General features: G+C 39.8%; 1 protein-coding gene across 2 annotated transcripts in view; it reads right to left on the bottom strand.

Annotated features, from left to right (window-relative positions):
• CC1H1orf87 (chromosome C1 C1orf87 homolog) overlaps nucleotides 1–24,681 on the bottom strand; it is an 80,634-nt gene that overhangs the window by 35,852 nt on the left and 20,101 nt on the right. For both annotated transcript variants that reach the window (XM_045477605.1, XM_045477604.1), the window contains exons 4-7: nucleotides 11,528–11,668; nucleotides 10,703–10,966; nucleotides 8,810–8,931; nucleotides 4,913–5,075 (exon numbers count right to left, since the gene is read on the bottom strand). In XM_045477605.1, coding sequence (XP_045333561.1) covers nucleotides 4,913–5,075; nucleotides 8,810–8,931; nucleotides 10,703–10,966; nucleotides 11,528–11,668 — 690 coding nt within the window. The remainder of the gene's footprint in view (nucleotides 1–4,912; nucleotides 5,076–8,809; nucleotides 8,932–10,702; nucleotides 10,967–11,527; nucleotides 11,669–24,681) is intronic.

The following is a 24,681-nucleotide window of genomic DNA, read 5'->3' on the forward strand; positions in this document are numbered from 1 at the left end:
AACTAATCTTGGTTTGTCTTTATGGAAGGAAATAGCAACAAATCTAAGTTTAAAACTTGCACATGTTACTTACTAGGTATAGAGGAGTAATGTCAGGGATGTTTCAAGGAGGGAAAAAAGATCAATTTGAAACATAGGAACAACTTAGTAAGAGTTTATAAGAAGAATAAGAGGTCAGGAAAAATTCCAGGCAGAAGAAAAACATGTGTAATTAATGGATGAGAAAGAGTATGGTGCTTTTTAGAAACGGCATGTATTTTGACATTACCCACCTACTATAGTTTTATACCCTTTTCCAGACTGGGCAGTAATTATTTGTTCACTAGAACTTTATTACAAAACCTTGGCTTACTGAGGGCTGTGGTTGTGTTTCATTCATATTTCGATCACCATTGTCTAGCACCATATTGAAAAATAAAGTATTAATAATTTTGAACAGATGAATACATAGGCGAACAAGGAAGCGAATGAATGAGATGAAGACAGAAAAAAGTAGAGTGTGTATGGGCAGAGATTGGCAAAAGTAACTTTAGAGAGGTAGAAATTAGTGACATTATGCCATTTTAGTCCGTAAATAAGAATGGAATTATCCTCATGGTTACAGCATATTGATGTATTTTTAAACATCAGAGGTTATTCTAAAAACAGTTGATTTACTTCTGGCAACATTGAGTTTTGCTCTAGGCTAAAATGAACAGCAGATTAGAAATAGTACATCAGGGTTCCTAGAAGCAGATTGATTGATAGCTGCTAAGAACTGACAGTTATAAAGGAGCAAATAAATAAATAACAACAACAAAAAAATCAACATCTAGCAGAAAATCCTGCCAACCTAGTGTTACTCAGGATTATTACTAAAATTCTTTAAAGCATGAATATATATAATGATGACCCTTATTCAATAAGAAAGGATTTCATTATGTGTAGTTTCTTCTGTTTAGTAAGGAAATGTTTTTTAATCAAATGTAAATAAAATGTCTACATTATTTAGAAAATTCCATGTGAAATAAATATTTATTTCCCCAAAATGCTCCTTGAAAGAGTGGCACACAGATGCTCTCTCAACTTCCTCTCTTCCCACTTATGGCTCCATTTGCATTTTACCCCATCACTGTACTTAAACTGTATTTGCTAAGTCACTTGTAGTTTCCATGGTTTGAAATTGTGTGAGTACTTTTCAGTCCTAATTATAGATGGTATCTTCATAGCATGAAACATGGCTGATCATGCCATTCTTCTATAAATCTCTTTTATGGTTTTCCTGACCATTCCCATGTCTCGTTTGATTGTTTTTAGTCTCCTTTGCTGGCTTGTCTTCTAACTACTCCTTAACAATGAAAGTCCTCCTCAACCTGCCTTCTCACTTTCTATATGTCCTTGGATAACGCTAACTATTCCCATGGCTTCAACTCCATATTGAAGACCCTTAAATCATTATTTAATTTCTCAACCCAGATCAATGTGTTTAAAACTGAACTCCCCATCCTGTCCTCCATTCCTCCAAAGCTACTCCTTTTCTGTTTTCTATCACGGTGAAAGGTACCACCACTCACCAAGTTGTGAAAGCCAAAATGTTGGGAGTAATTTTTGATTCTTCCTAATTCAGGGCCCATACCCAGTTAGTCACCAAGACCTACTTTACTAGCTCTATCTCTCCTGTTCTGCCTTGGTTTAAAACCTCATAATTTCTTGCTTGAATTGTTGGAACAGCCTTCTAAAGGGCTCTCTTTGCCTTTAATTCTTCATATTCCATTAAGGTGCTTTTGGTAGAATTTCAAATTTGATCGTATCACTCATTCACTGTTTAATATCTTTTCATGATCCTTTTGGGCCTTCAGGATAAGGTTAAGCCTCCTAGAAAGACCCTTCATAAACTGGCTCCCACTTTCTCTTCTAACATCGCCTTGAGCAGCATCTCCCACCAATCCCAGCCACCGCATACCTGCTGTGTCCTGTCCATTTGAATGACTTACAGTTCCCTGAATTAGCCACGCTGTCTCTCCTTTCAGTTCCATTTCACATTATTCTTTTACATAGAATGCCTTTCCCATCCCTTAGTTTGCTCCTCCTCCCAATTCTTTGTCAAATTCACTTGTCCTCTAAGATTTAGTTTTTGTACCATCTCTTCTGGAGGGTTTTTGAGGCAGGCTAGTTTGGTGTTCCTTCTTTGTGTTTCAAGTTACTGCCATCACTCTATTTGTCATACAGAGTTGTGACATAGTTAAAATGTCACCTTTCTCCTGGGTTCCTGGAGAACTGAGGAACTGAAATCATAATAGTCTCCGCTCCTTAGTGCCTTCGCATAGTGCTCAGAACCCAGGATGTGGACCTACATTGCTTCAGCAATCCTGCCAGAAGCCATCATTGCATCAAGATGTGCTAGAGGAACAGGATGAGGGAGTCCACAGAATGAGGATGGTAGATGTTTGATATGTTTTTAGACTGTTCTATGAGAAGGGCAAAATTTCATTCGAGTGGCAAGACCCATAGATTATCCTTCAAGAATACATTTATTTGAGAGGCTACAGATGATCTGTGAACCCTCTGAAATGTTGGCTGTGAGGATGGCAACCCCCACCCCCCTCAACACAGGGGCACAGAGTGCATTGATTTCATGAGAAATTTAAGGAAGCCTGTGATTCTTTGCCCTACGCTCCAAGGAGATTAAGAATTACTGGTCCAAAAAGAAAAGCCCTTCCAACTCATATCCTTTCCTGGTCTACTCTGAAGTCCTGTGTCTAAAAGCATGAATGTTGGGGCACAGCTGCTGCTGTTTTTTTGTATCCAATGTCCCTTGGGCCTCAATTTGTCTCACGTTCTGGGGAAACAGAATTCTATTTTATATGCCTCCCAGACTGTAATATACTTTGAGTGAGTTCCAGATGTCTTAAGAGATGCCAGATGGCTGAAGAGAGGCAGACCAGCTTCAAGGAAAATGTGCCCCATTTCCTTGGATATGAACCACAAATTTAAGCTTTCAGGACCAGCTCTAAGAGCCAGTACTCAATGTGGCCATCACTTGACCCTGGGAAAGATTCCCCTTCCTTGGGCTGTTTTGAGTAATAATTTAACCAAACACTGAATTTTTTTGTTTAATTAGAAGAAAAGGAAACTAGTATTTACTGAGTGCCTCATGTATTAGCGTGCTAAGTACCTTCGCATAGTTATCTTGCTGAATCCTCACAATAGATGCAGGAGATAGATATTTCAAACCCAGTTTTTCCAGTGGAAAAATCTAAAGACTCAAAGAGTTTAAGAAAACTTATTTTGATTCCCAAGTTATTTATGTTTTATTCTCCAAGTATTATCCGAGAACCTTCAAGCTTCATTGATGGTGTTATGTAATTTCCAATCTAACAGAGAATTGCTGTTTCTTACTGATCTTATGAACGTAGTGAAAGCTATTTATGTTGTGTGGAATTTCTGGTAGTGTTCTCTCTCTCTCTCTCTCTCTCTCTCTCTCTTTTTAGTGACACATGCTTGCATGTGTCATATTCACATACGTGCACACACATTTACACCCTACCATGACCTTTGCCTTTGCATGCTTAGTTGACTGTATAAATGAAAGCATAGAGAAAGCTGCTTCTGTCCTGGGATAAGTGTCCACTGACATTATATTGTGTCCTTGATTCCTTAGTAAACATCACACGTTCTTTTAAATTCTTTCTCATTTCTAACCTGTTTGCCTAGATGAAAGGCATTTTCCAATCTTTTCTATAGCATTTTCTTTTTCCTTCCCCCCCCCACCCCCGCCCCCAGCTAATTTCCAATCCCTTTATTCCCCTGGAACTCTAAGTCTTGTATCACAGACTTCATGGACGCTTCCAGATAACTTCTGCCTAATAGAGTTCCGATTTTGGCCCTCAATATCCCTCTACTCTTCTGTACTTTGAACCCTGGCTCTACAGCTTGCTAGCTGTAGTCCTTGGATGATTCAGTTGGCCTCTCTGAGACTCAGTATTTTTCATTAAATGGGTATTATAACATCTATCTGGATTTTGTAGTCATCTGTAAATGTTAAATTAAAATGGTGTAACTAAAGCATTTAGTGCAGTGGTTGGCACTTAGTAAGAACTCAATAAAGCTTGGTGGTGACAAGTTGTTGTTAATGGAATTGTAGTAATACTCATAATTATTATTTGGCCTGTATCTGAGGTAGCCTCATGCCTAGGGTTTGTTTGGCTGAAGACAATACTTGAGTTAATATGGTTCTGGATCTTCTTCCATAAGACACATCTGTACTGTTAATTAATGTTCCCAAACAGCAGACTAGTCTCTATCAGCAATAAATCACACTAGTTCCTAAACTTTGGTGTTCCTAAAGCATGAGATACCACATGCTGATGTCACTGGAAACTGGTACAGGGTGTGAGAAGTGAACATTTGGCCTTGGAAAAATATTTATTTTCCATCGTGAAATGTTACTTGGGTGTTGTCATATTTTCTATTATTTTTTTTAAAAAATTTTTAATGTTTACTTATTTTTGAGAGAGAGAGACAGAGCACGAGTGGGGGAGAGACAGAGAGAGAGAGAGACACAGAATCCAAAGCAGGCTCCAGGCTCTGAGCTGTCAGCACAGAGCCTGACATGGGGCTCGAACTCACGAACTGTGAGATCATGACCTGAGCTGAAGTCAGACACTTAACTGACTGAGCCATCCAGGCGCCCCTCATATTTTCTATTATTAACATAAAACGTATCCCAGTGTAAGTAACTCCTGGACCGATTCTGCACATTCCGTAATTCCTTTTTGTCGTCGTCTTCTTTTTTTTCTCCTCTCAGGCACAGAAAACAAGTGTATAATGTGATCCACAGGCAGAACACAGATCATAACTGTGCTTTCTTATAGACCCAATGCCCTGAGGTAGCCTTTGGAGATCAACACATCTGAACTCTAGTTTTGGTTACCTTGGGTAGGGGCAGGGAGCCAGAGAATGAGCGATCTTCTTTTTGAAAATTCTGACTGAGGTTCTCTATGTTGAGTTTCCCATTAGTTGTCCTTAGTGCCATCAAGATCTCCGACAGGCTCTTGCTCACTTCTGACTGTGGGCTGGCATCTTGATGAGCAGTACTGTTTGGAGGGGCAGGGGAAATGCTATGAAAAGATGATCCACCCAAAGCTGTTCTATGTTTTCATACTGGATCTCTCACCCCTGACATACACTGTGGAACCAGAGAACCCACCCAGGAAGGTCTTCTAAATCTCAGTAACCTGGTCATGGCGTCTGAGCATGAAGATTTGCTACATTCATTCCAATCGATTCCATTCTCCTGACCACTATAGTCTCTTCTCCGTGAGGCACCAACCAATTCAACTAGAACATAAACCAAACTTTGTAACCTAATCTCTAACTCTTTTTTCCAGGTTGAGAGAAAAAATTGGAAGTAACCACAGTAGTTTACTTTAGCTGCCTGATCTTACTTCTCTTAGGCCCAGATAATTATTGATGGGAAATCAAATTTCCAAACCGTTCATTGCCACAAGCAAAGCAAATCAGATCCTGCCAGATCCCTGTGACCAGGGAACCTATTTAGAAGGAAATCTTGAATCGAGTGAACTTCCTCTGTTATCCTTGACTTTGCAATTTGTATCCGGAAAACCCAGAAAAGTTTTGGTAATAATGATTTTGCAAATGTTTATAATTTTTAAGATGGTTTATCTCACTGACTATTGTTACTTTAAATAATAGGTGAAAAACCACAGGATGATAAAAATGTTACAGTCATTTACTTATTTGATTTAACTAGTGAGATTTTTACTCATTTAGCATTCACATGATGTTCCTTCCGGATCCGTCTGAACTGTCTTCTCGGCAGTGGAGCTTTTCCTAATTTCCACCGTCTCAACGTCAAGTGCCACTTCCCTACAGGGATATTCTGTGACATCCCTCAATCTCCACTCCTGTAAATCAGCCTTCTTTCAGTGGTATGCCAGTAAAGTTTAACAACCTGCTCTCCAAGATAAGGCCCTAATCTGTTAGCATTACTAATTTTTACGGTGCAAGTGCTCCCACCATGGCTGACTTCAAGCTACCAACCCGATGTCACTGAATGAGTATCTGGGAAGTGATGCTCCCAATTGTCTCTCAGTGGTGCTCCAGCACCCTGTGCTTGATCAGCTCTTTTATAATTCCTTGTTCTTTTCCTTAATAAATCTCCCTCGTGTTGCATTCACATCTTTATTTCTTTGGTCATTGCCTCGTGTCTGACTTCCCTATTAGACTGCTCCATCAGATGTGGATCAACTCTGTTTTGTTTCTTACTATTTCCTGGGGATCTTGTGCAGCACTTGGAATCGATTCTTTTTATATGCATGTATTTAACTTTTACTAAAGGTCATATTGCACCTTCTTTTGCTCTGTGACTCTTACTTGGGCTTTGGCCTAATAGCTAATATTTTCCAAAAGCTTAGTGCAGGAAGGGGTGGCTGTTTGTCTTTGTTTTGGTCACATAGTTTCTTCACCCTCCTTCCTTTGTTCAGAGAGTTCTCTAGCTCAGGAGTCTGCCTCTCACTCCAGCCAAGGAAAATGCTAGCTATTTGGTTTACTAGTCTCTCTTTGCTGATAGAGCACATGACCCAGGCCTTGCCAATCAGATGTATCTGTCCCAGATTTGAATCGCAAATTTTCCTTCCTTGTTCCTTTTCTTGCAATGCCATTTCCTGGGGGTAGGAATTCATGAGGCTTTGGCCCCTGACTCCGAACACCAATTGCTAAATGGGCAGGAGTTGTATGGAACCCATTTGTTTCAGCTGGTGGGGTTTCTTAGGAAACCTGCTGCAAGAGTGTGTTTCATCTGGTCCAACTTAGGTAAGGAGAGCCATTGCCACTGTTGTTGCCACAGGTGATGCTGGAGGCTTTTTAAACATCACAGAGCTACCCCATTAAAGGCTCTCCTGACAGAACGTGGGAGAGCCTTTTCCTGAGCAGCACATTGATTAACAAAGAGCCTGGATTCATTACGGGCCATCAGTTCTGCACTTCCACAAACATGCTGTCTGGTTTGTGTAAAGCAGCACCTTCTCTGATGAGTTCAAAATGATCTCTCTGTGCACCTCTTTTACAGAGTAGATATCCAGATGTCCCTGCAAGTGGATAATTAGGGTGCCAATTACATTAAAAAAATTACTCGTTGAGCATCTCCCACGTGCCAGGAACTACGCTCGACACCGTGTTGGCTAGGGCACACGCTATTATCACTAACCTCAAATGTCAAGTACATAGTTACAAGTACCACGGCTGTTAGGCAAGGAAAGGACTGTGGGGCCATACCACAGAGATACAACCTGGTCCAGGGCTCAGGAAAGCCTTCCTGTCCAGGACCCATAGTACCCATACCTGCCAATGGGTAACCATGTGTTTCAGTGCATAGCTCACCACCTCTTTGGGCCCAAATCTCATGGTCTGTGTTTTATGAAGTGTGGTTGCTGATTGTTAAAAATTTCTGTGGCTACAGGCGCCTGCGTGGCTCAGTGGGTTAAGTGTCTGACTCTTGATTTCTGCTCAGGTTATGATCTCACGGTTTGTGAATTAGAGCCCTGCATTGGGCTCTTCACTGACAGTGCAGAGTTTGCTTGGGACTCTCTCTCTTTCTCTCTCTCTCTCATTCTCTCTCTTCCCTTCTCCCACTCTCTCTCTCTCACAAAAATAAACCTACTTAAAAAAAATTCTGGGGGCTTTATGGCCCTCCATAGCACAGTTGCTCCCAGATATTTGACTCATAGACCCACCTGGCAGTGTCACTTTCTTTGCAACTTGAGCCCTTGAGGGAAAGAATGGGCCTTGCCAACCTCTGAATTCACTGTGCACAGCAAGGTGTGCCTGGCAAGCATCTGGTATTCAACGAATGCCAAAAGGGCATGAAAATGGCGCACTGTAGAAAGGAATCAAGTCTAACATTTGGCCCAGGGACCTTTTTGCAGGAAACTCTAGTTCCCTAGAGTGAAGTGATAAATTCCAATATCATGGCTCTTAATCACTGTGTCTCATTATTTGTAATGGAAAGAGTATCTTCTGGTAGGATAGTTAAAAAAAAAAAAAAAAGTAAAAACACTCTTCTATAGCATTTACTATGTACTGGATACTGTTTTTGAGAACTTTGCCTTGATTGATTGATTTACCCTTATAAATCTATGAAGTGAAGGGAAATCTCTTATGGTTCCTATTTCACACTTGGAGAATGGAAGCACAGAGAGGGTAGCTGACTGTCCTCAGGTTACATAGCCATTAAATGGCAGAAACAGGAATTGAGCCCAGGCTTTAGGTAATGGAGGCTATGTTCCTAACTACTGCACTTTGTCAACTTTCTTGGAGAACACAGAGACTCTCATGCTTTATTGTGCCTCATCTCTAATGATATTCCTCACATCCTGTTTTTACTTTGTGTCATCTCTTTCCTTTGAGATTATATGAGGGGATTATTGATTCTTGTACCTGAAACCTTTCTTTGCTAGTGCCCGTAAACCAGGAGTTCACTCATGAAGCGTGTTTCTGGAATCATACCTTAGAGACTGGAGCTCTGTGCCAGTATACAGTCATTCCTTACTTCACAATGAGGGTTTTCCTTTTCACATGGCAACCTCATAAAAAAAGACACATGCTTGATCTCGAGAAACTATGCAATTGTTGCAAATAACTTTCTGTGCTGGCCTTTGTACCAGAGAGAGGAAATGATCAGCATAAGCCCAGTGTTGGTGAAGGGCATGGTGATTCTACCTTGGGTGAGCTTTTCAGGTGAATGGCCTCTGATGTCACTGCCAGCTCTAGAAATCTAGGAACACTGTGCCCAAGAAAAGAAGGAAAGTACCCTTGGCCATGATCGTGATAACTCTGACTCTTGTTCCAGTTGCTGCCCACAACTCTTTGGCTTTGCTGGGGGTCACCTGAAGCTGCAGCTTTTAAAAACCAGAGGAGTTTTCCGTAGCTCACCTGAAAATCCAATATGAAAAAGAACGCTGTCATTTAACGTACATATAAGGGAAATAAATGCCCATAAGGGAAATGCCTGTTGAGGTAGAGGGTATTTGGAATTTTTTTTTACCATTAAAGGTTTCTAAAACAGCCTTAAAAATATAGTATAATAATTATTAGTGCTTTTGAAAAGCAAATATTCCCACTATCCCCCCTTCCTGATTGCCTTGTGGTTGGGTAGGGCTATGGGAACAATTCTGGCCGATGAGTTGTGAGCAGAAGTGACATGTCTTCCTTCTGGTTGAGGATTAAACAGCTCACACAAGCCCCTCCATAGCTCTCTTTTTATCCCCCTCTGCCAGCATGTCCAAAAATACTCCAGAGTTGCTACCTCATCCGTGTGGGTTTGAGAGCTAAGATAATGGCAAAACTGTGCCTTACCTATTAGGGAAGTGTAAGTGAGAAGTAAACTTTTGTTGTTTTGAGCCACTGAAATTTTGGAGCTGTTTGTTACTACAGCATAATCTAGCCTCTAGCTGCTCTCTCACATTTCATGTATTTATTATATATAGCACTTGCTTGTATTTAGATATATCTAGCAGATATGTTCAGATTATTTGAGGACAAGGTCTTATTAAGCTAAGTGAAAAATCTCAAGACACCCCCCCCCCCCCCCAGTCCTTTTTTCTTTTTAAACATGGGAACGGACTGAAAGAATGTTGTCCATTTCCATTGCTGGTCTGGATGACATCCTACGGACTCTGGTGGGCATACAACTCCAGGGCAGTTGGGGGATAACCATGGGGGGGGGGGGAAGCTATATAAGGTTCTGACATAAAATCAATCTCAGGCCAGAGAATTTGATTGAATTGAAGATTCACAGTGGCTGTACTAAGTTGACACTGTATTGCTAAATACTTCTCATCAATATACAACTAATTATAGTTGGTTAGTTGGTTAGAAATGGGCAGGAGAGAGAACTAACATTTGTTTGAATACTTACTAAACGCTAAGCATGCGACCAGGTAATTTGCACTTATTATATTACTAAATTCCCAGATTACCCCTATGAGGTTTGTTTTAGCCTGGTTTTCTACACATGCTCACTCATGATTTACTCATTGCTATTGCTTTTTTCTATTGTAGGTTATATTCCTCTAGCACCCTGGTTACACTTGGACTATGCTTTGTATCTACCCATAAATGTGAGCTTGGGAAGTGCAGTGTTCAGGGCAAGAACCCTGGACTTGTCACTGGGGAGCCTTAATCTCTGCTTTGGGCCCACCATTAATTCTCTGAGTACACTAAGCAATTTCCTTTCCCCACTCTGGATCTCAGCTTTCCAATTAGTCAAATGGTGGTGAATTGTATTTCAAATATACCTCCCACCTCTAACTCTTTAGGGACTCTCTACAATGATACATCCTAGTCAAATTCTCCATTCTCATCTCAGAGCCTACAGACTGACCAACATGTAAGTTGACTCAAGTGAGCCCATTTTCCTGAATCTGTAACCCAATAGTGCTAAGGGCAGATAATGAAAGTCGGGAACAGCAGTCTTTTAAAAAGAAATTAAATAGAGCTAAGAGACTTAATCCATTTTCTATTCTGGTTTCTTCTGACTAGAAATTTCCACATATGAATACAAATAAGCTTTGTATCTTAGGAGTCAATAGTAAAGGTTATTTTTAAGAAAAAAAAAAGAGAAACTAAAATTTTAATTCTACTACTCTGGTGCGTACAAGTAAAATAAAAGGAACCCATGCTTAGAATAGCAACATGGCTGTACCATTTCTGGAGAGCCCCTCTTAGAAAATCTCTGGCAAAGGATCTTGACTATTGGTAACTGTAGAGGGACTTCCTGTCTTAAGAAAAGGTGGCTTAGCTGAGACTGGAGAAGAAATCCTGAAGAGATAGGATCCAGGATCTTCAGCTCTTTCTGAAGCTTTTCTAGTAAGCCAGAACTCAAAGGGTGTGAGCTGAGTTCTCTTCTGACCAGGGCAAGAAGAAAAGCGTCTTCTCTTGTTGTTCCACTTGGCCTCTGGCCAAAATCCTGACACAAGAGCAACAGCAACAATCAATTAACACAGCTCTAAAATGAGAAGTGACGGCCAATGCAAAGAAGCAGAAGCCTAGTGGGGTTGATATCAGAGCACCCACTTTCAGGCCTCGCCTAGAACAGTGCAAGCTGGTAACACCTGGAGGTAGGTATTCATTCTGGGCATATTTACTAGTTTGCAATACCTCGGGACTGTTGCCTTCCGAAGAAGAAAAGAAGAAAATCATTTTAGAGTGCATACTCTGTTAGAAGGCTACTGAAGGTATATCATCCGTCTTCTACAAAATAACTTTTTAAATTATAAGAGAATTTAGAATGCCAAGTTTTAGAGACCCATTGTCTCCAGAGGAAGAAGGTGGAAGAAAGATGAGAAGTTCAGTTGAGACAATCAAGGTTTGCCTGTAAGCTCACCAAGGAGCTTCTTGGAAGCTTCATCATATGGCCTCTAGCGTCCCTCTCAGACTGTCTCATTATCTGCTGCACATCAAAGTCCACAGGCAACAAATAATACCCTTCATCCACAATAGAAAACAAGGCAAGTCTTAGTATACGTACTTTAGGTTGGTCAGGGCTGTCCCTTGCCATCTGTTCCAAAGACCAGTCTCTGAGGTTTCTCCCGGGGAGGCCATGGATATAGGATAGGGACTGGTCTCCAGTTGGTACTGAGCTACAATGGGCATTTGCCTGGATGGGAATCTTAAAGAAACAAAGACAAATGGTAGTAAGGATCAGAAGGAGAGAGGAAAAGAGAAAGAAGAAAGGAGAATATGAACGAGGAAACAATCTCTTAAAACACATTCCCAGTTCTAAGTGACTTCAGTCCATAGAGTGACTGTATCAATGAGTCCCCAAAGAATGCTTGTCTCAACATCAATCTCAGCATTATGCAATTCATACATTTGACAAATATATTAACAGTAAAACAGTGCCGTTTCATTTGTGCAAGAAAGAAGGTATCTGCGACAAAGGAAAAATAGGTATATCATAAGGCATTTATAGGCAAATATAGGGTTCTTATTAGAGATAAAGGTATCCTTAGGCTGTGTGTGTGTGTGTGTGTGTGTGTGTGTGTGTGTGTGTGTATTAAGCTCCACACCCAACGTGGGGCTTGAACTTACAACCCTGAGATTAAGAGTCCCATGCTCTAAGATGGAGCCAGCCAGCCACTCCTTTAGACTGTTTTAATTAACAGATTGAAGAAGAACAGCAAAGGCAATTGTGAGTTTTGTCAGGAATGGAACAGAAGAGATTCAAAAGCCCAGAATATTATATCCCAAGAGCAACGTTCATAAAATTTACAATAGAATAAATGATGGGACAAAGGTTAGTGATGAAGTACCATTCCCTCTTGCCATGGTGTATGTGTATTACTCATGTTTTTTATTGTCTGTATTTTATGACGTTTTGACATCTCAGGTAGCCTTGCTGGCTGGAAGAGACTGCCCTTCCCAGGGTTCACGAATTTCTCATGAAGCAAATATTTCCCCTGCCCCAAATCAACCCAGTCCAGATACTGGATAACTAGGGACCACCCCTATGCTCAAACCCTGCTGGAATTATTCAAGCTAGCCAGTCTTAAGCTGTTTCCCCTACGCTGCGTTGCCTTTCCTGTGGAAACCTGTATAAAGACTGTAGCCTGTGCTGTCCCCTCACTTCTGCCTCCTGACAGAGCTTGGTCCTTCCTCATGTGTTCCTGTGATATGTGGCATGCCGCCTTTGTGTGGGAAATATAAGAAACTATTCTCTGAAAGGCAGTTGTCATTATATCTGTTACCGTGTCATACCAGATAAAAATAAAATCTTGGAAATAAATTGAGACACACAAAAATAATCATTTTTGATGTCAGGTAATTGAAAGGAGACATTATCAGAAGGATTCACTGAAAGCTGAATGTCTGTACTCAGTTGATAGTCATGTTGAATAACCAGTCAGTATGGATAGCAACCTGTAGGTGCTTTATAGTCGTGAAGCATTTTAAAGAAAAATCAAGAGGCTTTTTAGAGTGGGAAGAGTGAGCAGGAGTGGTAGAGAGTTCTAGAATAGGCATAAAAAATAATGACATTGTGGAGCCTAGGTTGCTCAGACAGTTAAGCATCAGACTCTTGTTTTCAGCTCAGGTTATGTTCTCATGGTTTGTGAGATCGAGCCCCGTATTGGGTGGGCTCTGTGCTGACAGCATCGTGCCTGCTTGGGATTCTCTCTCTCCCCCACTCTCTGCCCCTCCCTTGCTGGCATGTATGCATGAGCATTTTCTCTCTCTCTCTCTCAAAATAAATAAATAAAGGTAAAAAAAAAAAAAAAGGAATTGTTCAAAATTTACCCCCTAGTAAATTGTGCAGATAAGATTTGAACCCTACATTTCCCCCACTACCCCAGGAGGAGAGAGATTCCACATTCAGTCCACAGAGCAGTTTCATCCTATAAAATGTTTGGTTAGGTATTTCAGGTGTTTCCTAGAACTTTTTCTTTTTCTTTCTTTAATTTTTTAAAAACATTTATTCATTTTTGAGAGACAGAGCGTGAGTGGGGGAGAGGCAGGGAGAGGCAGAGAGAGGGAGACAGGATCCAAAGCAGGCTCGATGAGGGGCTCAGCACAGAGCTCGATGAGGGGCTCAAATTCACAGACCACAAGATCATGACCTGAGCTGAAGTTGGATGCTTACACAACTGAGCCACCCAGGCGTCCCTAGAACATTTTCTTAGAACAGTATGTTTCTTTGGAAATTATTTGTAATATAAAACATTTGTATTTTCAGCCACATACAAATATTTTTCTGCCTCTGAGAATTGATACACTTCTATATTGCAGGATTCTTTAAAAAAATTTTTTTAATGTTTATTTATTTTTTAAAGAGAGAGAGAGAATGAGCAAGTGAGCAGGGGAGGGGCAGAGAGAACAGGAGACACAGGATCTGAAGCAGGCTCCAAGCTCTGAGCTGTCAGCACAGAGCCCAAGGCTGGGCTTGAACTCATGAACCATGAGATCGTGACCTGAACCAAAGGCAGATACTTAACTGACTGTGCCACCCAGATGCCCCTATACTGTAGGGTTCTGAAGGAGCATTTCTCAATACTTCACCATTCCAATGGAGTCAAGGTGTCCCTTTCCTGATTTAAACACCACAGTTTATTGAGTGCCTTTATCTTCACTACAGATACAGGTGAACAAGGCAGGTATGCGTCTTGCCATCACAGATCTTTTAGCCTAGATGTCCACACACTAAATTTTATAACCTCTCCTATGTAAAGAGGAAATTATATTCTACTCCCAGGGCTGCTGTGAGGAATGAGTATTATAATGTATTTTAAACAATTTGTAAATTCTAAACCTTGATTTGTTATTTGCTGTGTGTCTCAATACAGTGAGAGCTCTGTGTGGGCCAGAACAGTCTGGTACCCCACTGACTCCCAGCATTTAAGAACAGTGCCAAATTTGAAGAACAAATAGAGAAACACAGTGTGAGAAAGGTGACGATGGTCTGTTCAGGCCCTGTGGCATGTGCCTGGCTTCAGACTTCTCCCTTTGCTGACACCAATCACCCGGGGCTGTTGTTTTTCCAAACATTGTATCCACAAAGTGTCAAAGAAGATAACATGGAAGATGTTGATCAAGAATTACCATGTTTCTGACTTCAAGGGTTGCCAGAATATCTGTAAAATCTCCAGTTCTACAGGTTCCTCTCATTTGTTTTACTTTGAATCACAAAATAGTGCTTGTGGCTAACACACAGTGGATTTGGGGCGTAATACCAGTATTGTGACATTTACCTAGAAGAATTGTTACAAATGAAGCACAGAAGTTTAACACAGATTTAGGGGCGCCTGGGTGGCTCCGTCAGTTGAACGTCTGACTCTTGAGTTTGGCTCAGGTCATGATCTAATGACCATGAGACTGAATCCCATTTTGGGATTCTTTCTCCCTCTCGCTCTGCTCCTACCCCACTCATTCTCTCCCTCTCTCTCTCTCTCTCTCTCTCTCTCTCTGTCTCTCACTCTCTCTCAAAATAAATAAACTTAAAAACATTAACACAGATTTAGTAATTCTTCTTGGGGTCTGGGGAGTGTAAACAAGACTTTTAAAAAATATTGGTTATTAAAAAAATTATTTTAAAGTGGTTATATTGTGATGAGGAGCCTGGGTGGCTCATCGGTTGAACGTCTTTGACTTCAGCTCAGGTCATGACCTCTCTCTGTTCCAGAGTTTGAAACCAGCATAGGGCCCTGTGCTGACAGCTCAGAGCCTGGAGCCTGTTTCAGATTCTGTGTCTTCCTCTCTCTCTCCACCTCTCCCCTGCTTGTGCTCTGTCTCTCTCTCTGTCTCTAAAATAAATAAACATTAAAAAATAAAAAATAAATAAAGTGGTTATATTGTGGAATCCATGAACACCCTCCTCCAAGACAAGTGAACACAACGAATTGTCTTCATATTGTGCAATGCATAGCTGGGGCTTGAGAGGAAATCTGCAGAGACAGCATCTAATGCAGATTTGAAAAGTTCTATTTCTTCAACATTTGAGACCAAGGTGTTGATGTGCTCTAGAAAGCTGTTAAATGGCTCAAAAAGATGCTAGTGATAATAAATACAATCATGAGAAAGATGGATATAAAAAGCTTGACAGGATTTCTTAAGAAATGCAGAATTGAAAAAAAAAGTATTTCCAAATTAATAAATTTAACATGTGATTTTTATACCTGAAGTCAATACAATAAGTATTAGCATTAATCATTTGAGTATTTTCTTTATATTTACAAATATAAACATATATTTATAAATATAAACATTTATATTTTCTTTACATGTTAACTTGTAATTATAGAACACTTCAAACACAGGCACATGTGGTAAGGATAGTGTAATAGAACTCCATATACTCGTCACCAGGCTGTAATTATCAACGGAAATGCTTGTTTTATTCATACCCACATCACCTGCCACCAGAAATGAAGTAAATAAACCACAGATGGGCTATTATTTCATCCACATTTTTTTTTTTTTTAGCATGTATCTATAAAGCAGTGGTTTTCAAAGTGTGGTCCCTGGGCCAGAAACCTCAGCATCACCTAGAAACATGTTAGGAATGTGAATTCTTTTTTTTTTAATTTTTTTTTTTTTCAACGTTTATTTATTTTTGGGACAGAGAGAGACAGAGCATGAACGGGGGAGGGGCAGAGAGAGAGGGAGACACAGAATCGGAAACAGGCTCCAGGCTCTGAGCCATCAGCCCAGAGCCTGACGCGGGGCTCGAACTCACGGACCGCGAGATCGTGACCTGGCTGAAGTCGGACGCTTAACCGACTGCGCCACCCAGGCGCCCCAGGAATGTGAATTCTTGAGACCCACCCCAGACCCACTGAATGAGAATTTCAGGGCTTGGGGTCCACAAATATGTGTTTTAGTAAGCCCTCCAGTACTTATAACACATGCCAAAGTTTGGGAACTTCTGCTTTAAGAGTAAAAAATTTTTGAAAATATAACTACAATCCCATTATAATACTTTTAAAAGCAGTAATTTCTTAACATCTTCAAATATCCAGTCAGTTGTTGAAAATCCTCCGATTATCTGATACATCCTATTTTTCAGTTTGTTGATTCAAAACAGGAACCGGATAAGATCCATATATTGTAATTGGTTTAAATCTTTTACATCTTTTTAAATTTCTAGTTCTTCCTATTATTCCCTTCACTGCCCCACCCCCACCTTTTTTTTTCCTGCCGTTTTTTTTTCCCCTTGTAATTGATGTGCTGAAGAAGCTGTGTTGTGTGCCCTATAAAGTTTTCCACAGTCTGGATTTGGTTGCTTGTATTTCTGTGCAAGGTTTAACCAACCGTCCCATCTCTATCTTGTAAAATAGTTAGAACCAGGGTCTTGATCTTATTCAAGTTCAGTTGTTTCAGCAAGATCCTTTCACAGGTGATACATTGTCCCATGCAAACAAATGCTGTCAGATTGTCTTTCTTTTTATAGGTACTGATAAGCTCATTGCTTTACTCCATTTCTTTTCCATTAGGGTTTCATAAATGGTGATATTCTTATCCTATTATTAGCTCTCATTTATTAATAGGAATGCTTCTTTACAGAGAAACTGTCTTCATTAACTATTATCTAAAATACAGTTTGTGTACCTGGGTGGCTCAGACCTCTGCACACTGACAGTGTGGAGCCTGCTAGGGACTGGCTCGCTCCCTCTCTCTCTGCCCCTACCCTGCTTGCTCTCTCTCTCTCTCTCTCTCAAAATAAACTTTAAAAAATACAGTTTGTATAGAAAAGGCAAACAATAAATGCTTCTATTATTTACCAATTTAAAAAATAGTCTGGGGGCGCCTGGGTGGCTCAGTCGGTTGAGCGGCCGACTTCGGCTCAGGTCACGATCTCACGGTCCGTGAGTTCGAGCCCCGCGTTGGGCTCTGTGCTGACAGCTTGGAGCCTGGAGCCTGTTCCAGATTCTGTGTCTCCCTCTCTCTGACCCTCCCCCATTCATGCTCTGTCTCTGTCTCAAAAATAAACGTTAAAAAAAATTAAAAAAAAAATAGTCTGTTCCCTAGTGTTCTTCCCAGGTGACCAATGAGTTTTTTTTTTTTTTTTAAATCACTATAAGGTTATAGATTTAAGCATATACAATGCATTTAAATCCATTAAAATTACTTTTATTGATAGCCAAAATATCCCACTTTTGACTACTGGGAGCCTTTAATATTTTATTATTATTATTATTATTATTATTATTATTATTATTATTTTAGTGAGAACCATTTTAAGTTAGATTCCAAGCCTTTTTTTTAACAAGTCTCGGAAAGTGTTTGGTATCTCCATTGCTTCTGGTGTAAGTAGACATTCCAGGCTCAAAGCTGGGATCACTGTCAGATCCAGTGTGAAGATTTTGCCCATTTTTTCTTCCAAGAGTTTTATAGTTTTGGATCTTATACTTAAGCCATGGATCCATTTTGAGTTAATTTTTATATATGGTGTTAGGTGAAGGTCCAGCTACATACTTTTGCATGTGGACATTCCAGTTTTCCTAGTGCCATTTCTTGAAAAGACCATCTTTTCCCCATTGGATCATCTTGGAACCCTTGTTAAAAAAGTCATTTGACCATATATGTGGGGTTTATTTTGGACACCCTATTCTAATCCATTATTCTAATGTCTGTCTTTATGTCAGTACAATAGTGTTTTGATTACCATACGCTTGTATACCTTCTTTCTCAGGATTGCTTTGGACGTCAGGGTCCCTGGAGATTCACTATGAATTTTAGGTTGGATTTTTCTATTTCTTCAAAAAAATGTCAGTGGGATTTTGATAGCGATTCACAATGTTAACTTTTTTTCTATACAAGAACAGCATACCTTTTCATTATTCAAATCTACTCTTGTGTCTTTTAGGAGAGTTTTTTATTTTTTCTCATAAAGGTTTGGACATTTCTTGTTAAGTTTGACTAGGCATTTGGTTTATTTACTTATTTAATTAATATAGGTATGCTTTTATTTGTAATTGTAAATGCTGCCTTCCATTTTGTGTCCTAACTAGCTTTTGTTTATAATATATGAAGGCCACTGATTTGTGTATGTTGATGATATAAATCTGTTTTGTCAAATTCTCTTAGTGTTTTAGTAGTTTCTTCATTAGCTGTTTTCAAATTTTATGTGTGTAATTGTATCATTTGACAATAGTTCTTCCTCTTTCCAATTATTCTGTCTGTAATTGCTTTCTTTTTAAAAATTACATTGGCCATTACCTCCAATTTTACATTAAAAACCAATGGAAATAATAGATATGCTTGATTTCTTTCAGACTCTAATGTGAAAGCCTCTAGTGTTTGTCTAGTAAACAAATGTTGGATGTTGGCTTTGGGTAATATATAGAGAGAGGCATTTTGGAAACAAAAGTGAATGAGAAAATTTTTATTCTCAGGGAATTTACAGACTCATGGAAGGAGACAAGGAAGCCTATGTTTTTATTTATATAAAAAAAGTATTCATTTACTTATAAGGTTTATTTGCAAGAAATTTTACCATAAATGATGTGTTTATGGGAGGCATTATAGTGTAGTACATGCATTTTTCTCAATGTTGCCCTTGAGGGGGCAAAAATTCATTCCTGGGGGCAAAAAATTCTAAAATATTATAATGGTTTCTAGCACTCAAAAGCTCAACTCTACTCAACAAAATAGTATTTCTTGGCATTTAATCCCATTCTCTTTAGGGAGAGTTTTAATTTTTCTCCTGAGGAGTGGAGTCCAATAATGAAAGAGAGATTTAGACAGGTATAGTGGATCCAGACCACTTGGGTTCACATCCTAGATCCACCAATACTCAACTGGTTGTATGAGCTTTGGCAATTTACTTCATGTCACTCACTGTGTCTCAGTTTTCTCACCTATAAAATAGAGATGTGAGCACCTACTTCATACCATTGTTTTTTTTTTTTTATTTTTTTAATTATTTTTTTTTTAGTGTAACTGACACACGAGTTTACATTAGAGGAAACAACCCATTTTAATAGTATAGCAACATCTGCCAGAGGGGTATGCACAGACTGATTTACAAGTACCTTACAAAAGGCATTTACCACAATCTTGGTGATCAGACAGCGATGCTTCTTAGTAGAGTTGATATCTCAGTAAGTTGAGACCCTAGTGTAACTAGAGGTTACATGAAGAGAATTTCATATAAAAGGAATAGCATGGACAAGGCATAGAAGACAAAATGGAACAGAACTCTATCTGGGAAATAGAGATTGTTTAGGGAAAGGTGGGCATGTGAGAGAAGTAGAGAGAACAGAAGTGAGTTGAAGTGGCCATCAAGGACTTTGCATTTTATACTAGGGCAAAGGGGATTAAACAATGGTTTTAAGTCTTTTAAGTAGTGGCCATACTTGAGTGCTTCTGAAGTTCTTCCTAAAAGAGGCAAAATATATACCCTTGCCTCAGTTGTGTTGTGCTTTGCCATGTGGTTTACCTTGGCCAGCGGGGCAGATGTTCGTGGATAATGATGTGGAAGTATTGGGGTTCAGAGCCAACAGCCAAGAAAGAATGCTTCAAACATCTTTGGTGCAAAAAGGTGGTTTTATTAAAGCACAGGGACAAGACCCATGGGCAGAAGAGCTGCACTGGGGTTGTAATGGGTGACTGATTATATACTTTCAAGTTGGGAGGGGGTTAGGGACAGCATAAGTCTCCAAGGAATTTTGGAAGCAAGGTTTCTAGGACCTCGAAAGGGCTAGCTATTGTTAGGATAAGGTCATTTGTTACTGTCTAATAAAACCTTAATCATAATTATGTGGAATAAAGGCAAAAAGGAAATGTAGATAATATCAAATTTCCTTAGAACCTGCAGCCCGTTGACAAATACTTGAGGCTGGCAGAGTAGAACATTCCTCCAGGAATTCCCAACTGTTTTAATATTGATACTTTCCTTGAGGGAAAAATAGCCTTAGCTTGACAATAGTTAGGCCTCCGGTATCCCATGAGTCTTCTTTAGCATATTAAAATGCTTTTTTTGTAGGGGCACCTGGGTGGCTCTGTCAGTTAAGCTTCCGACTTTGGCTCATGATCTCACAGTTTGTGAGTTCGAGCCCCGTGTTGAGCTCTGTGCTGACAGCTCAGAGCCTGGAGCCTGCTTCGGCTCTGCCCCTACCTCACTTGTGCTCTGTCTCTCTCTGTCTCTCAAAAGTAAATAAATGTAAAAAAAAAATTTTTTTAAATGCTTTTGGAAACTTCCCCCGGTCTTTACCTCCCCCAGCTCCCAAGTAAACAATCAACTATTCCTCACAATCCCAGGGCAGCTCTTTCTGCCCATGTGTCCTATCCCTGTGCTTTAAGAAAACCACCTTTTTTGCACCAAAGACATCCTAAGAATTTTTTTCTTGGGTTGGCTCCAGAGCCCCAACATTTGCACATCAATAAGATCCTTCAGATGTATATCAGTGAGCTTTATGCTTAAAAGATGATTGCAAACATATATTTGGGGGTAGAGATAAAGGGAGTTTCCAAAGGAATTTTTTTTTATGTTAAAGGAAACCTACAGGATCCTGGAGGTCAGGATAATGTTAAGCTAAGATCACTTTTTGCCCTCAGCAAAGAGTCAACATTGAGGCAGTTGAGTTCCCAGAGGAATGTCACTCTGCCTGTCTCACAGACTTGTCAATGGGCTAAGTTGCAAGGAAATTTAATTTTTTCTTCTGCCTTTGTTTCCCACATCAGATATGACACAAGCAAAGACTTAATACGTACTTGTGGTAGAGTCTGTTGTCTTGAAACATTTCCATTACTATAAGAAGAACTTGCCTTGAGGAGCCTACTGGGTTCAGAACAGTAAGAAAAACCCAGAGCAGACCTGAACTAAATCTATCATTTGCAGCCAAGCCTAGAAAAGTCTAAATAAAGAAAGCAAAAGCTGTCTTAGCTCACATCTGCAGATGTGAGCATAAATGATTCTTGTTATAAACCACTGAGTATTGGGGTGATTTGTCACACAGCAGTATTATTACAGTAGCTGACCAATACAGAGAGAGAAGCATAGAAAAGGACAGCCAGTTTGGAGATAATTAAAATCAACTTGCTGAGGTACAATGGTGGTCTGACTAGGATGATGGCAGAGGAAGCAGATTAAGAAGGCATTTTTGAGAGACATAAAGGGTTAGGATTTAAAGGGCTCAGTGATACTAGATTCAGGGAGAAAGAGAAGGAAAGCATGCCCAGGTTTCTTGCTGATAAAACCGGCAAAGATGGGAGTCTACTCTGTGAGACACAGACCACAGAAAAAGAGCAGGATCAAAGGTTCTGTGTTGAACATGATGAATCTACCAATGCACGGCCAAGTGGAAATGTCCTTGACCTCTGTCTCTTCATCTACAAAATGAGGATAACATCATGTGCCTCCACCTACCTCTCAGGGTACTGTGGAGAACAAATAAGATAAAACACACAAAAGCACTTTGAAAAGAACACATTACCAATCAACTATGATAATTATTAAAATTAAAGCACTCACACTTTTCATTTTCATGCTGCCAGATGCAAAAAACCGCTCTAATTTTATTTTTGAAACCGTGCTACTGAGTTTGTAGCTAGTCACACATTCTTTTTTATTTTCTGAGAGAAGGCAGAGCTGATGCTTCTGAGAAATAATACAAACAGTATTTGTATTTTCAAAGACACATAAGGAACAGAATTTGGAGAAAAAGGATTCTAAGGCTACTGTTAAGAAGAGCCAGGCTCTTGACTTGTAAAGCCTCAAACTAATCACTAAAGCTCTCTGGGCCCCTCGTTCTTCATTTTGGAAGTGGAGATTTGTACTTGCTGATTTCTAAGATATCTTACTGTTCTCAGATACATGAAACAATGAGCTCTCATAGCATTTTCAGCTTTACTTACCTCCTACTAACCAATGATACTCTTCAAACTTGATCTGTAATGTAGAAAAGAGTTTCACACTTGCCTGTCCTCACCCACGTTAGCTCAGTCTTTATCAGCAACTTTTCTTTTGGAGCAAATTCAGGCAGTCCAGATTGCCTGTTACATCCCAGGCAGGAAAGCTTATTTTCATCTATGTGTGAGAGAGAAGGATCTAGAAGGAGTTCTGATTGGTTTACTTCTTTCACTGCAGCAGAATTCCATTTACCACTTAGTCAAGGTGGTAATGAGGGTCTCTTTACCAGGCAACTGTGGCTGCCATCTGGCAGGCCAGCATCATAGACTCGGCAGACAGAACCAATTAGTCAGAACCCACACCTCCCAGGAGGCCTTGCTGTATTTGGTGGCTGGGTGTTAGCCCTGCTGAGTCTCCCACAAGAAACCTCATTGAGTTCTGGGAGGGGAGGAGCAAATCATCCCCCTCTAGCACTACAGAGCTAGCAAAGAATCTGCATCTTGGAGGTCCAAGTACAGCTTATTCAGTGAACATTCTGGCCGTGATAATGGCTACTGCGGAATCTGTTCCATGAATGGGCTGCTTGATGTGGTAGAGGGAGTGTCAAGAAACCCATTTCCATTTATAAGAGAAAAACTAGAAATGACTTAAATGCCCATCAGTAAGGGATTAGTTAAATGAGCCATGTTATATCCATACAAAGGAATGAATACAGTTGGTGGTGATTAGGAACCTAGGACTTGGGCTTCAATTGTGGCTCTGTCCCTTCTCAGCCTCAGGACCTGGGCAAGGCACTTAACTTCCTTGTTTTTCAGTTCCTTCCTGTACGGGCTGAAGAGAGTAAGAGTTCCTACCTCGTTGGGTGCTTGGGAGTACTAAGTTAGTTAATACATGTACAGAACTTAGAATGGTGCTCGGCACATAATAAATGATATTTAAGTGCTTGTTCTGATATCTAAGTGCACTATTTAAGTGCTATGATTCTCATAGAACCATTCAAGATGATGCTTAGGAAGAATTTTTTAAAGCCAGGGTGAAAATTCTTAATATGAAATGAATTGAGCAGGATCACAAGGAGTAAATACATAATTATTCTCATTCTATATCTATGCACAGAGAAAAAAAGAAAGAAATATGTTATTATTTTTCTTTGGTTGAGTTTTCTTCTTATACTCTCCATCTGCCAAAATTGTACATGAGTATGCAGTACTTTATAATTAGAAAGATGATTTGAAAAAAAGAGAGAGAAGAAAACCTGGATAAACATCTTCTCTCTACACTTATGAGCCTCTTCAACTTTTCTGAGCCTCAGTTTTGTTTTCCTTCCCTTTTTGAAGTAGGCTTCATGCCCAGCATGGAGCCCAACACAAGGCTTGAACTCATGACCCGGAGATCATGGCGGGAGCTTAGATCAAGAGTCAGATGCTTAACTGACTGAACCACTCAGGTGCCCCTCTGAGCCTTAGTTTTATCATCTATACCATAGTGATAGAGAAAACACTGGTACCTACCTCAAGGGGTTAATTCCAAACAGCAAATGATATAATTTATCTGAAAGCAACCAGTCAATAATAAAGTGTTTTATGACATGATATTATTACCAAGGTTATCCTTGGGGAGTAACAATAAATACATTAATGCCAGAGTCAAAATTATGTAAAAACTCAGAGGTCTTTAGAAGTTCACAATAGGTCATTTCACCTCTGCAGATGCACTATATCCTGCTGCAACGGGGCCCTGAATTCAAGGACTACTTATAAGACAGCCGAAAGAACACATTAACTGGGGATTAGGAGGCACCATTTCCAGCGTAGGTTGTGCCACTGACATTCCAGGCAAGTCACTGTTCTTTTGGGACCTGTGTTCAACTAGACCTTGCAGAGTATGGTCTGAGGTCCACTGGTGGGCCATTAACCACTCTAAATTATAAGCTTCGCAGAGTTCTTATGAGGAAAAGATCACAAATCTATAGGCTTTTATTTTCTCAGATGACTAAAGACTAGCTAGGATCTAAGTGATTTAGTAAGGGCTATTAAAATTATAAACTAAAAATAGTTATGTTAGAGTTTACTGCAGACTCGAATTCAGTATTCTACTGAAATATTTGGCTGTCACTTAATGCTTGGCATCACTGCGAAACTCCTACTCTATGTATCCGTCTAAATGCAATTTCAGCAATTTTTGGAAGTGGTACTTTGTTATCAATGAATCATTAGTTTTGTCTTGATTTGGATCCAGTTTCCAATTGCTGCTATTCTTGCTTTTTAATTACAAATTACTAATCATATGGATTCATCATTATCAAGTTAGTGTGTTGTGAATTGTTTGGTTGATTCTTA

Source organism: Leopardus geoffroyi, chromosome C1 (assembly GCF_018350155.1).
Source record: "Leopardus geoffroyi isolate Oge1 chromosome C1, O.geoffroyi_Oge1_pat1.0, whole genome shotgun sequence".
Classification (NCBI taxonomy): Eukaryota; Metazoa; Chordata; class Mammalia; order Carnivora; family Felidae; genus Leopardus; species Leopardus geoffroyi.